This window comes from Hyla sarda, chromosome 3 (assembly GCF_029499605.1).
Source record: "Hyla sarda isolate aHylSar1 chromosome 3, aHylSar1.hap1, whole genome shotgun sequence".
NCBI lineage: Eukaryota > Metazoa > Chordata > Amphibia > Anura > Hylidae > Hyla > Hyla sarda.
In genome coordinates this window covers 54,863,440-54,876,692 of record NC_079191.1, presented here as the reverse complement: position 1 = coordinate 54,876,692, position 13,253 = coordinate 54,863,440, and the positions used below count along the sequence as shown (strand labels likewise).

The window sequence follows — 13,253 nt, the reverse complement described above, 5'->3', positions numbered from 1 at the left end:
ATACGACAGGGCTCCAAAGTGAGAGAGCGCCATGCGCATTTGAGGCCTGAATTAGGGATTTGCATAGGGGTGGACATAGGGGTATTCTACGCCAGTGATTCCCAAACAGGGTGCCTCCAGCTGTTGCAAAACTCCCAGCATGCCTGGACAGTCAATGGCTGTCCGGCAATACTGGGAGTTATTATTTTGCAACAGCTGGAGGCTCCGTTTTGGAAACAGTAGCGTACCAGACGTTTTTCATTTTTTGGGGGGAGGGAAGGGGAGAGGGGGCTGTGTAGGGATAATGTGTATATGTAGTGTTTTTTACTTTTTATTTTAGGTTAGTGTTAGTGTAGTGTAGTGTTTTTAGGGTACAGTCACATGTGCAGAGGTTCACAGCAAGTTTGCCGCTGGAAGTTTGAGCTGCAGCGCAAAATTTGCGCCATCTCAAACTTGCAGCACTCACTGTAAACCTCCGCCCATGTGAGTGTACCCTGTACATTCACATTGGGGGGAGGGGGCAAACATCCAGCTGTTGCAAACTCCGAGCATGCCCTTGAGCTGTCCGTGCATGCTGGGAGTTGTAGTTTTGCAACAGCTGGAGGAACACTGGTTTGGAAACACTAAGTTAAGTAATAAACTTTCAAGTGTTTTGCAACCAAACTTAGTGTTTCCAAACCAGTGTGCCTCCAGCTGTTGCAAAACTACAACTCCCAGCATGCATGGTCTGTCAGTGCATGCTGGGAGTTATAGTTTTGCAACAATTGCAACAGCTGGAGGCACTGAGGTAGGAAACGGACAATGTTTCCCAACTAGTGTGCCTCCAGTTGTTGCAAAACTACAACTCCCAGCATGCCCAGACTGCCAAGGCATGCTGGAAGTTGTAGTTCGGCAATATCTGAAGGATCAGATGTTGCCGAACTACAACTTCCAGCATGCTTGGGCAGTCTGGGCATGCTGGGAGTTGTAGTTTTGCAACATCTGGAGGTCCACAGTTTGGAGACCACTGTATAATGGTCTCCAATCTGTGGTCTTCCAGATGTTAGAGAACTACAACTCCCAGCATGCCTGGACAGACTGAGCATGCTGAGATTTGTAGTTTTGCAACATCTGGAAGAGCACAGATTGGAGACCATTATACAGTGGTCTCCAAACTGTGGACCTCCAGATGTTGCAAAACTACAACTCCCAGCATGCCCAGAAAGCCAAAGGCTGTCTGGGCATGCTGGGAGTTGCAGTTTTGAAACTCTCAGAGGCAGCAGTGAGATCGCTTTACGGCGATCTCACTGCTGCCAATGAAGATGCCGCACTGCTGCCGGAAACTCACCTCCGGGACGCAGCGCAGCCGGGACCGCACGGAGGACGCCGGGACCGCACGGAGGACGCCGGGACCGCAAGGAGGACGCCGGGACACCGCTCCGACGGGTAAGTGACGCCGGGGGACGGGTCAGGGACACTTAGCAGAGCGGGACTCACACACCACGCTGCTAAGTATTTTCATAGCGAAACGCTGCTATCAGCTAGTCAGATTTGCCCAGCTGATAGCAGCGATCGCTGGGGGGGGTGGGGGACGAAACCCCCCGTGGTCGCACGGTAAGATGGCTGGCTATCAGTGATAGCCACCATCTTTCCGGGCGCTGCGGGGTGCCGCGAGTAGCGGCAGTAATATCCATGACGTACCTGTATGTCATGGGTCGGGAAGGGGTTAAAGGGGTATTCCAGGCAAAAACTTTTTTTTAATATATCAACTGGCTCCGGAAAATTAAACAGATTTGTAAATTACTTCTATTAAAAAATCTTAATCCTTCCAATAGTTATTAGCTTCTGAAGTTTTCTGTCTAACTGCTCAATGCTGATGTCACGTCCCGGGAGCTGTGCATGATGGGAGAATATCCCCATAGGAACTGCACAGCTACCGGGACGTGAGTCATCAGAAAGCAGTTAGACAGAAAACAGCAACTCAACTTCAGAAGCTAATAACTATTGGAAGGATTAAGATTTTTTTAATAGAAGTAATTTACAAATCTGTTTAACTTTCCGGAGCCAGTTGATATATAAAAAAAAGTTTTGGCCTGGAATACCCCTTTAACTTACATAGAACCAGAACCCACACACAAACAGGTTTGGTGCTGTTTTTTTTAAGAAAGCAGCCATGTTGTACTTATCCTGGACAACTCCTTTAAAGTATCACTGTCATTTAGAAAAAATTTTGACACAAGGGGCATGTCATAGTTTTGATTGGGTGTGATCTCGGTGCTGAGACCCATAGCCTACAGGAGAATGAATCGTGAGAAGTGCGCTGCATTGCTGTTCACTCCCCAGCTCGTGGTGATCTTTGTCTTGCTACTCTATTATAAGTCTATTGAGGAGTGAGACAAAGATTACTACAAGCCAAGGAGTAAAAATCAATATAGTGAATGACATAGTACTACAGAACTAAGACCCAGACCACATGAAGCTTTTGATATTTCCCCGTGACATGTTGAAAGTTTTTGTAAGTGACGGTGCCCATTAAAGGCTCAGCCTACCGTTATATGCATTTACATGACTTGTGTAGCACTGTGTCCCTTTCTGAGCACAGTGATCCTGGCCACCAGGAATGGAGCCACACTGTAGTTCCCTGCACAGTTATGTGGCCGAGGTCACTGTGTAGGCAGAAAGCAGTGAGTATGTGACACTACACCAGCACTAGGTCATCTTCATTCTCACAAGTGGTGGTGGTCTCAGAGGTTTTACTCCCATTGATCATAAAGTGATGACATCCTAGATAGTAATGTACCTAATAATATACAAAACTGTTCTTCGAGTTCTGAATATCTTAAATTAACTTGAATGGCAGCATTGGGTCATGAGTACATATTTATATTATACCAATGGATATTCTGTGTCCTAATAATATATTTTCTCTATGTACTTAAAATCTGTACACATAGTTAAGATTAGCCAAATCTGGTGATATCTGTCATGTGAATACAACCAATGACTGCAGAGAAATTGTCACTTGTTACATATGATATACAAGTTAATTTCCTTTGCCTTTAATGTCAGGGCTGAGGTATCTTCTGTATTTCCCTCACTGAGGGTGGTCTGCACACTCACACAGTAGATGCACACAGTATATCCAAAATACTTATTCTTTGAAGGAGTACTTGGGATACAACTTTTTTTTTTACCTGCCTGAAATGCCAACATTAAAACCCAAAAAAATGGTATTTCCTCTATCACTCTCCCGGTGTTTTCGGTATCCCTCTCCCGACCTCCACTGTGGTCTTCTTCATGCTTTTTGTGGTCGACCCCTCACACTGCAGCTCAGCTAATTGCTGGCCACAACGATGTTCCGCCTTAGCCAGCGATATACTAAGTGACATTGTGATGTGTTGAGCACTGGTTCCAGCCTTCTATCCAGGAGCGGGATACTGGAGAAGCAGGGCCAGTTTTAGGCTTAGCATGGCCTGGGCAAAATCAAAAGTGGGGCCCCAAAAGTCATAATAGTGCACTAACCAGATTTCAAAAATCAACAGAGGAAGCTTTTGACTTCATATCCCGCCCTCATATGTTGTCATATCCCAACCCCATACCCCGACCTCCTATCCCGACCTCCTATCCCGACCTCCCATCCTGTCCTCCCATCCTGTCCTCCCATCCTGTCCTCCTATCTCGACCTCCAATCTCGACCTCCAATCTCGACCTCCTATCCCGACCTCCTATCCCGACCTCCTATCCCGACCTCCTATCCCGACCTCCTTTCCCGACCTCCTATCCCGACCTCCTATCCCGACCTCCTATCCTGACCTCCCATCCGGTCCTCATATCCCGACCTGTAATATGTGTATCTCCAGCCGTACGGAAGTTATTTGGGAACATACATTTCCCGTTGATTTGCATGGGACTTTAAACAAAAACCCCGACCCTCACAAATTGGGGTAGTTAAGGGTTAAATTAACTATCCTATATTTTAAGTGGACATATAAGTAACATTTGACCAAGTATTATCGAAATATCTCCAGCCGTTTGGAAGTTATGCAGTAACATATATTTCCAATAGACCTGTATGGGACATTAAACAAAAACCCCACCCCTGTGACCTCATTAGGTAGGCAGTATAGTTCCCCCACATTAGGATGCAGTTCCCATACATTAGGTTGGCAGTATTGTTCCCCCACATTAGGTTGGCAGTATAGTTCCCCCACAGACATACAGCCTTCAGCCATATGCAGTGTATGGCTGGAGGCTGTATGCCTGTGTACTGCCCCACTTCATTGCAACGTCAACCGCTCCTCCAGTCAGGGGCCATGATCTACTTCTATGGCCTATAGCTATAGCAATTGCCCATCCCCCCCCCCCCCGATCTGCCCCTTAGCAGCCGGGAAGTTAAGGCCAGGGTTTCTTTTTTTCTTTTTTTTTTTTAAATGCTGGTATTCTGGGCTGCAATCCAGTATACTCCTTTTAATAAAGAAATCAAAGGATGTGTTTAGGCTATTTTCCTTTATCAACTGCAGTTATGTACTTTGATTTCTTCAATAAAGTAAAAGTATTCTTAAGAGCACACACGCCAGGTCCTTCTTTTCATGTATTGAGTAAATATTGACCACGCTGAAAACCATGTGCCTACCTACACCCACTACTTGGAGCTAATATTGCAAAGAAATAAAACGACTTAGGATTTTAGAAGACAAGTTATTTAAGCTGGAGGTCTACTGTACAGGGGTCATGTGAACATTGATGCAGACTGGCCACTGTGGATTTTCCACTGGATTAAAAAAAACTTAAAATAAAATTGGTTTCAATGTCCACAGATATACCACAGCAAAATCTGTTTCTATATTCTAATTTTTCTTCCTCTTTCCATACCAAATTTATCTTTATTCGGTAACAAAAATTGACACGCTGAGGCCTTAAAGGGGTTATCCACCATAAGGTGATTTTAGCACCTACCTGCCAGACAGCAATGGGCATGCTTAGGAAGGATCTGCGCTTGTCTTTGGGTTAAATGGCTGTGTTTTGAGATTACCATGATGCTTTCTTTTTGTGAACCTCAGTGTTTCCTGTTGAAGTTTTCTTTTTTACTACAAATCCCAGAATTCCACTTTCCTACCTCCCACACCAGCCACCCCACCCTTTGAACAACAAACTGGATTCAATGAAAAAGGTCAGTGCTTTCTATTCAGGGTGCCTCCAGCTGTTCAACCTATTGAAGCAGACAGGCTCCCTGTCGTCACCTGACTAGTGATGTCAGATCTCGGCGGCACTGCATCCTGGGAAATACCCGGGACAGCAGTAATTTTGTTTGCTGTTAAAAATGAACATCCAGAGCAAAGATCAAATAAGAATACGAGAGCAGCCGTTAGAGACAGATACAGACACTATATTATGAACTTTACAGCCCCTGTAGCACAGTCAAATAAAAAAAAATCCTGGCATACCCCTTTAAGAATCGAACTACAGCTTAATTCTGCATGGAAAAAGTGCAGCATGTGAACAAGTCCTCTCCACATACATGGTGCAGTTTGTACTTGCACAGGTTTGCCAATAAAATCCATAGCAAATATGTCCTTATTGATTATACCCTTCAGGTCCAATGTGTATGGGAAGATCAGGATTTTTACTTTTATTTTTATTATTATTATTTTTTTTATAACTATACCAGTTATCTGAATGCATTTTGGCAAATAAACAGTTATTATCTGTGCTGTTCAAATGCTCCCACCTCAGGCACAGTATCTGAATAAAGTGAGATAATTCCGCTATTATTGATAAAAAATAAAAATAAAACTCTTTTAATCTAGAGGTCTCTCTGGGCATTTTCTATTATACAGGAAAATAACAGAAAGATGATAAACAACCCATTATTAAGCTACTAACAAAATAGTATTGTGAGCATCTTTGTATTGTGTTAGAATTTTAGAGCAATTAAAGCCATTTACCTTGAAGAAGCTGTTTTTGTAATGTCACCTCCAGATCAACGCTGAAGGAACATTAACAATAGAAGTATTAATGAGAGTAGAACGCTACATGTAGAACAGAGAGTGGAGCCGGAAGCTTATTTTTGTGTAGTATTAATTATTGAAACTTAACGTGTACCTCTACAGTGTTAGCCACTTTCATGAAAAATGATTATAGTGCAGCACTGTGCACAATAATCATTTTTTTTTTTTTTTTTTTTATTGAACCATTTGTAGAGACAAGCTTCTGGGAGTCTTCCCGTCAAAAGCACTTCTGGGCAGAAAACACACAGGTTGCAATTCACTAAATATGCAGGGGTTAAAACAACGGATGTGGAGACTTCACACTAAGTAGGGCTATAAAATGTCCAGCTATAGGAGGATAGACTATGTAGATAAGGATGAGAAAAGGGAGGGGGAACTGCAATCGTTAAAGGGGTATTCCGCCCCTAGACATCTTCTCCCCTATCCAAAGGATAGGGGATAAGATGTCAGATCGCCTCGGTCCCGCTGCTGGGGACCCCCGGGATCCCCGCTGCGGCACGCGCTATCATTACAGCACAGAGCGAGTTTGCTCTGCACGTAATGATGGGCGGTACAGGGGCCGGAGCATCGTTATGTCACGGCTCCGCCCCTCGTGATGTCACGGACCGCCCCTTTCACTGCAAGTATATGGGAGGGGGTGTGGCGGTCGTCACGCCCCCTCCCATAGACTTGCATTAAGGGGACAGGCCGTGATGTCACGAGGGGCGGAGCCATGACGTCACGCTGCTCCGTCCCCTGTATCGCCCGTCATTACGCACAGAGCGAACTCGCTCTGTGCTGTAATGATAGCGGGGTGCCGCAGCGGGGATCCCGGGGGTCCCCAGCAGCGGGACCGAGGCGATCTGACATCTTATCCCCTATCCTTTGGATAGGGGATAAGATGTCTAGGGGCGGAATACCCCTTTAAAGGGGCTGGAATATCCCTTTAACAAACGTGAACCTACCTAAAGAGAGGAATATCACAATGCAGAATTCTAAGAATTGTGGAGGACTGCTATGTCCTTTGAATAGATAATCTTCCACATTATTGTATGAATGGTCCCAGTCTAGCATAGCCCTCCATTATGTTTTTGTCAGCCTCATGTGTGGTTGTCATTTCTATTAGTGAAAATGGGAAAAAAGTTAAGGATTATTTGCTCGGATCATTGTATCCTGCAGACCTTGCACTTTTCTTCCGAAACAATCCTTGATTCACTTCCAGGAGTTGATTTTATTTTATGACCCGCTGATTATCGAACTGAATTGTGAGCCGGATGTGTTCCCGCAATCTGCCGCAGCATCTGTTTTCTCATGTTTAGCTGAAACGGGGAAATATTTTGCCTGACGATTAACGTAAGGAAGCGTTACAGCCTGATCGCCCATGATCTGTGCCATGAATCATACAAACTAGCTTTTTAGTTAAGTTAAGTTACGCAAGCCATTATTCCGTACGCCAGGTAATGAACTCTGTATTACAGAGCCGGGTCTATCGCTTATATATCTATAACCTGTGTACAGTGGTCCCTCAAGTTACAATATTAATTGGTTCCAGGACGACCATTGTATGTTGAAACCATTGTATGTTGAGACCAGAACTCTATGGAAACCTGGTAATTGGTTCTGAAGCCACCAAAATGTCATCCAAAAATAGGGAAAAAAAGTGAGGATTAAAGAAAAATAAGTAGATAACTAATATAGATAAAGCAAATCCTTACATATAAAAGTAAGAAAGATCTGCTGGGAGCTGTAATCACTGTCTATGTCAGTGTTTCCCAATCACGGTGCCTCCATCTGTTGCAAAACTACAACTCCCAGCATGCCCGGACAGCCGTTGGCTGTCCGGGCATGCTGGGAGTTGTAGTTTTGCAACAGCTGGAGGCACCCTGGTTGGGAAACAATGGTTTATGTAGAGGACAGGAGCTTCTTCAGGGTCCTATACAGTACACACAGTGTCCCAAATTGAGCCGCCATTACTTGGTGTCCAAAAGGAGCAGCTAACCCTGGCACAGGTAAGGAGTAGTACAGAACTTGTAGTTCCTCCCTGTACTGTAGGGGGCGCTACCAGACCGCCAGTCGGTGCATGCACTTCAGTAATACAAGTGATTTACCAGTGAATGCCCATTCTGATTGGTCGGTTCCTCCAGTTGTGACACGTTCCACAGATCCTGACTGTCTGTACATTGTATGTTGAGTCTGGTTTCAAGTTACGATGGTCTAAAAAAGACCATTGTATGTTGAAACTGTTGTATGTTGAGGCCACTGTAAGTTGAGGGATCACTGTATATGTGTTCTGTTTTCCAGTTCTGCTGCAGCTGGCGAGCGACACTTTGCCAAACGACATCACCCTGTCTGTTGCCTATCTACTTGCTCTACCCCAGGTAGGTACACCGTTTTATATTTTTATTCTCACAATGAAATTTCAAGTACCCTAGAGCAGTGGTCTTCAAACTGTGGCCCTCCAGATGTTGAAAAACCATGACCCCCAGCATGCCCGCATAGCCAACGGCTGTACGGACATGCCGGGAGCCGTCATAGTTTTGCAACTACTACAGTTAGGAGACCAATGGCCTTGAGGATATGCAAGCCCGTCATTTGCAAAGCATGTGCCTGATTTTTCTGGCACAAATTCCTCTGTGTTAGGGAATATTATAGATGTGACATAGTAACTATAAGGGTATGTTCACTTGGCAGAATTTCCCTGAATTATTCTGCTCGGAAATTTCAATGGGATTCTGCTGCACTGTGCACACAGTGGAAGTTTCTGCCGCGGAAATTCTGATTACGGTGTTTGCCGAAACATTGAACCTGTTCAATGTTCCTGCAGAATCCGCTTGGAAATGGAAAATGCATTGGTGCTATTCTGTGTCAAAAACTGCAAAAAATACCAGAATCAATGGCATGCTTAGGATTTCTGACACGTGTTTGCATTTTATTTGTCCAAAGCAAAAATATGCTATGAAATATCTTTAAGACAAACACTAGTTTACTGCCATGGTTGCTATGTTGAATTTCCGTTCTATGTTGAACGTTCTCTCAAGTTGAGTTGAGTAAGAGAAAACACTTGAGGGAATTTAGCATTCCCTGCCCCAGCACAGAATGGCAAAATGCTGGCAAAATTACGGACAAGCCAATCTTTAAAAAAAATAAAAAATAAAATGTTGTGAAAACTTTCACTGTTGTCCCTAAAAAAGATAAGACTATGAATAACCAACATTCTAGTGCCAGACATTTATAATATGCACCAAAAAATTGCAAATAAAAAACATTATTATTTATTGAAAAAACATATACAATACAATCAATAAAAACCCCAGCAGCCCTTTCCCAATACATAGGTGGACAATGTCAGCACAAGTAGTTATTAAGGCAGAGCATTAATATACAAATACATGGTACAAATGCAAGAAAAGTGCACGTGCAATAGTAAGGTACATATGGGCATGAATGCTACTAAGATGCAATGCCTAACCACAGCTACCAACCACAATGTCTGCTGTGTAGGAATACCACTCCTGGAGCTCGTGTATCCCAATGATCATTTCGCTTCTACTGAGCTTCATCAGGGGGCGTGCAAAAAAAATTGCACAAAAATTTGGTTCTGGTGCAGGAAAGGATACATTTTCCTAAATGGTCTGTTCCCGCTTTTGCTAAGCTTCTTATGGGCCATCTGACTTGTCTGTGCCAGGCTCTGTCCGTTTGGCTGCATACTATTTGGTTTGATATTAAATTACATCTTTAAGTAAAATTGATAAGCAACATCATTATTTAAAGATTATGGAGAAAGAGGCATTCATTAGCCGAGCTGTGGTCTCGAATTAACCATTACACAGACCGTTGCAGCCATTCCACCACAGAGGTTTTAATTCAGAGGCTTGCGTGTTTTCTTTCGCCAAGTCAATTCCATTTCACTCATTTTTTCGTAGGTGCTAGATGCCAACAAATGCTTTGAAAAGCAATCGCATTCAGCTCTGTCACTCCAGCTGGCGGCTTATTACTACAGCCTGCAGATCTATGCCCATTTGGCACCGTGCTTCAAGGACAAGTGCCATCCTCTCTACAGGGTAAGTTCTCATAGCTGTCTGTTTCCACTCCATTCCACAGTGCAGGTGATCTGCTAGAATAGCTTAGACCATAAGTTATATCTAATTAAAAAGAGTATTCTCATCACCTAGCTGAATGTCCCAGAATCTCACATCCATTACGAACAGTAAACTGTTATTTGCTTTTGTCTTTTTGCCACCATTTTTTATTTTTTTTGGGATTTATCGGTATTATCTGTATCCTTATAGGATTTTTACCTTTTTTTTTTTAAACAGAAAAAAAACTGTTTTTGTAAAAATATTGCATGTTTTTTGCATGTTTTTCCAATACCTTGGAAAATCTATGACTACTTCTGCAACATGTTTAAATTGTTGCATTTACAATTAAAAGAAAAAAATATCTATAATTTTGGTAATAGTTTTTCTTCAAAAAATGTGTAGACTCTTTAGTGCAGAAAAATGTGTGTTCCTGGTAACAGACTACAAACAAACCTATTCGTAGTTAAATGGAAAGCGTAAGAATTATCTGCAGAATCTGACTAAACAGGGGATGTTTTTAGTCTGTTACCTTGACAGGAGTTGTATACACAAAATGATAGGGTATTGTTAATAAAGAATACTTGCAAAGTTGCTTTTGTTTTCTGAATTCTAAATAAAGCAACTTTCTAAGTAGTCTTTATTAAATAATTTTTTATCATTTATGTATGAGCCTAATCTCTTCATTGGAATGGGGAAGCAAACTGAAAGGGATAAAGACAATATCTTAATATTAAAAATCATAGATACAAAATGACTGTTGTCTCAGATTTTTCCCGGGCTGCAATGCGGCCGAGACCTGACTCATTAGTCAGCTGATGACAGGGAGCCTGTCTGCTTCAATGGGTGGAGAGATTGCTTGGTGGGAGAGAGATCAATCTGCAACTAATGCAACAGCTGTAGGCACCCTGATTGAAAACCACAGGTCTTTTGAATAAATGCCGCTCATTTATGTTTCAATGGGTGGGGTGGCTGATGTGTGGGAGGGAGGAAATGGAATTATGGGATTTATAGGCAAAAAAGAAAACTTAAAAAGGAAATACCAGTCCACAAAAAGCTAGCCACAGTGTTATGGTAATCTCACAACATAGCCATTTAGCCCAAAGACAAGCGCAGATCCTTCCTAAGCATGTCCATTACTGCCTGCCAGGTAGGTACTTAAATCACCTTATGGTGGATAAACCCTTTAATACAGTTCAGAATTATGCATGAAATGTATTTGTCACCAAATAGTCTCTTTAGGATTAGAATTAGGCAGGATGATAAATGCCCACAATGTGATATGCCAGGGGCAAATTTCCTCTATAAGATTTGGAAGGTCATGAGACTGTGGGACTGAGTTTGGTCAGAAATGTTTTGTATGTGAAGAGGTAACATTAGACCTGAAGATATGTATTCTGGGGGAATTGTCGAAAAAACTGATGCTCTTTTTCTTGCTCATCATTTAACCTTTAGGACATGGTGTCCATAGCATTTAATATTCACTGGAGCAATAAAATAGTTTTTGTGAACGTGGACACATCTTTTAACATTTAAAAATCTCCCATATTGAAGAAGCACTTATACAGGACACATCAGGTCATACACAAGAAACTAAAGAGCAAATTAATAACTTTTTAGCACCATTTTACAGTTTACATCTAGGTATAGTACAGATCTTACATTGAGGGAAATCACGGTTTATGCTCCATTCACTCCTAGAGCTGTATTCAGAATGCTGAAATCTTTGGGCTGACTTTGCTGCAGGTAATGACGAGGTAGGATTCTTGTAGTTTCAATGATTGTTTCAATATAATCATTGGCTGAGGTGGGACATCTCTGCGGCTGGTGATTGACTGAGCAGGCTGTCACTGCAGAGACCAGTCTCGGGAGGTGGGTCCGTAGTGCTCGGCAGGGAGACCCTTCTACTGGAGATCACTGGGGGTCCCAGTAGTCGGACCTTCCGCTATCAGACAATTATCCCCTATCCTTTGGTTAGTGTATATGTTTTTGGTAGCCAGACATACGCTTAAACTGAATAAGCCAATTGATACTGTACACCATAGATAATCTGTGTTATAATAAAGTAATATTTGATCCTTATCAAAGGGATAAGGAAATGTATTCATATACACCACAACCGGCCAGCCATCAAGATTGGTTCCACACTGTAACTGTGAGGGCCTGAGCAGGGTCCTTCTTTTGTGAAGTCTATATATATCCAATAAGGACATATGTTGTCTGCAAGGGAACATCCCCTGTAAGGATTCCACTAGATTTATTGCCTACACTTTATCTTCCTGTTCCTAGTGAAGACAGTTGAACATGACGTGATAATTCTTGATAACTTGAGAGGAACATTGTGTTTTCTCGTGTCAGCAGCGTCCATATGGCAGCTCCCACTAACTGATTAATGTAATTCACAGATAAGCAACGGAATTGGTGGGTGACTAATATCTAGGTATTCTTTTTCTAAGATGCACCTGCAAATTGTCAACTTTTATTTATTTATTTTTAAAATTGAACATTGAATAGCAAAGGTAGTAAATGTGCTTATCTGTCCTTGTCAGAGATTCCCAGGACTCCCAGCTCCGCGCTTTTTATTATTTAGCAGACTAGGGGTCGCTTGTCCCATCGTTTTCTCCCCGTAGTGTATAATAAACAAATATATAGGGGGAGATTTATCAAAACCTGTCCAGAGGAAAATTTGCTGAGTTGCCCATAGCAACCACTCAGATCACTTCTTTCATTTTTCAGAGGCCTTTTTGAAAATGAAAGAAGAGATCTGATTGGTTGCTATGGGCAACTGGTCCCTTTGCCTCAGAACAGGTTTTGATAAATCTCCCCCGTCGTGTATAAATTCATCAGCCAACTGAATTCACATGGGCCCTGATTAAATCAGGGCCCAAGTGAATTCACTTGGCTGATGAATTCGTACAGTATATGAGTAGGGTCGCACGTCGCGTATACAATGCGTACTTCAAGCTGCAGGAAATCCACCGGACAGCAGGACGTACACAACATATTTTGCTGCTGGCAGACACACAGGGCTTTTCTGCCGTAGCCTAGGGGATATGGAGGTTTGGAGGCGGGCACATGCATCACAGGCACATGGGCACGCTGGGCCTGCCGCCAAACCTCACGGGTGCACACAGGGCTGCTGTGGAGAAGCCCTGTGTGTTTGCCTGTAACAAAATAAGCTGTGTATTTCCTGCTGACCAGCGGATTTCCTGCATTGATGGGACAAGGGAAC

The 13,253-nt window shown here is 42.9% G+C and overlaps 1 protein-coding gene across 3 annotated transcripts in view; it reads left to right on the top strand.

Moving 5' to 3' along the window:
- Positions 1 to 13,253, top strand: part of NBAS (NBAS subunit of NRZ tethering complex) — a 701,350-nt gene that overhangs the window by 387,951 nt on the left and 300,146 nt on the right. For all 3 annotated transcript variants that reach the window (XM_056564221.1, XM_056564220.1, XM_056564222.1), the window contains 2 exons: positions 8,247 to 8,323; positions 9,869 to 10,006. In XM_056564221.1, coding sequence (XP_056420196.1) covers positions 8,247 to 8,323; positions 9,869 to 10,006 — 215 coding nt within the window. The remainder of the gene's footprint in view (positions 1 to 8,246; positions 8,324 to 9,868; positions 10,007 to 13,253) is intronic.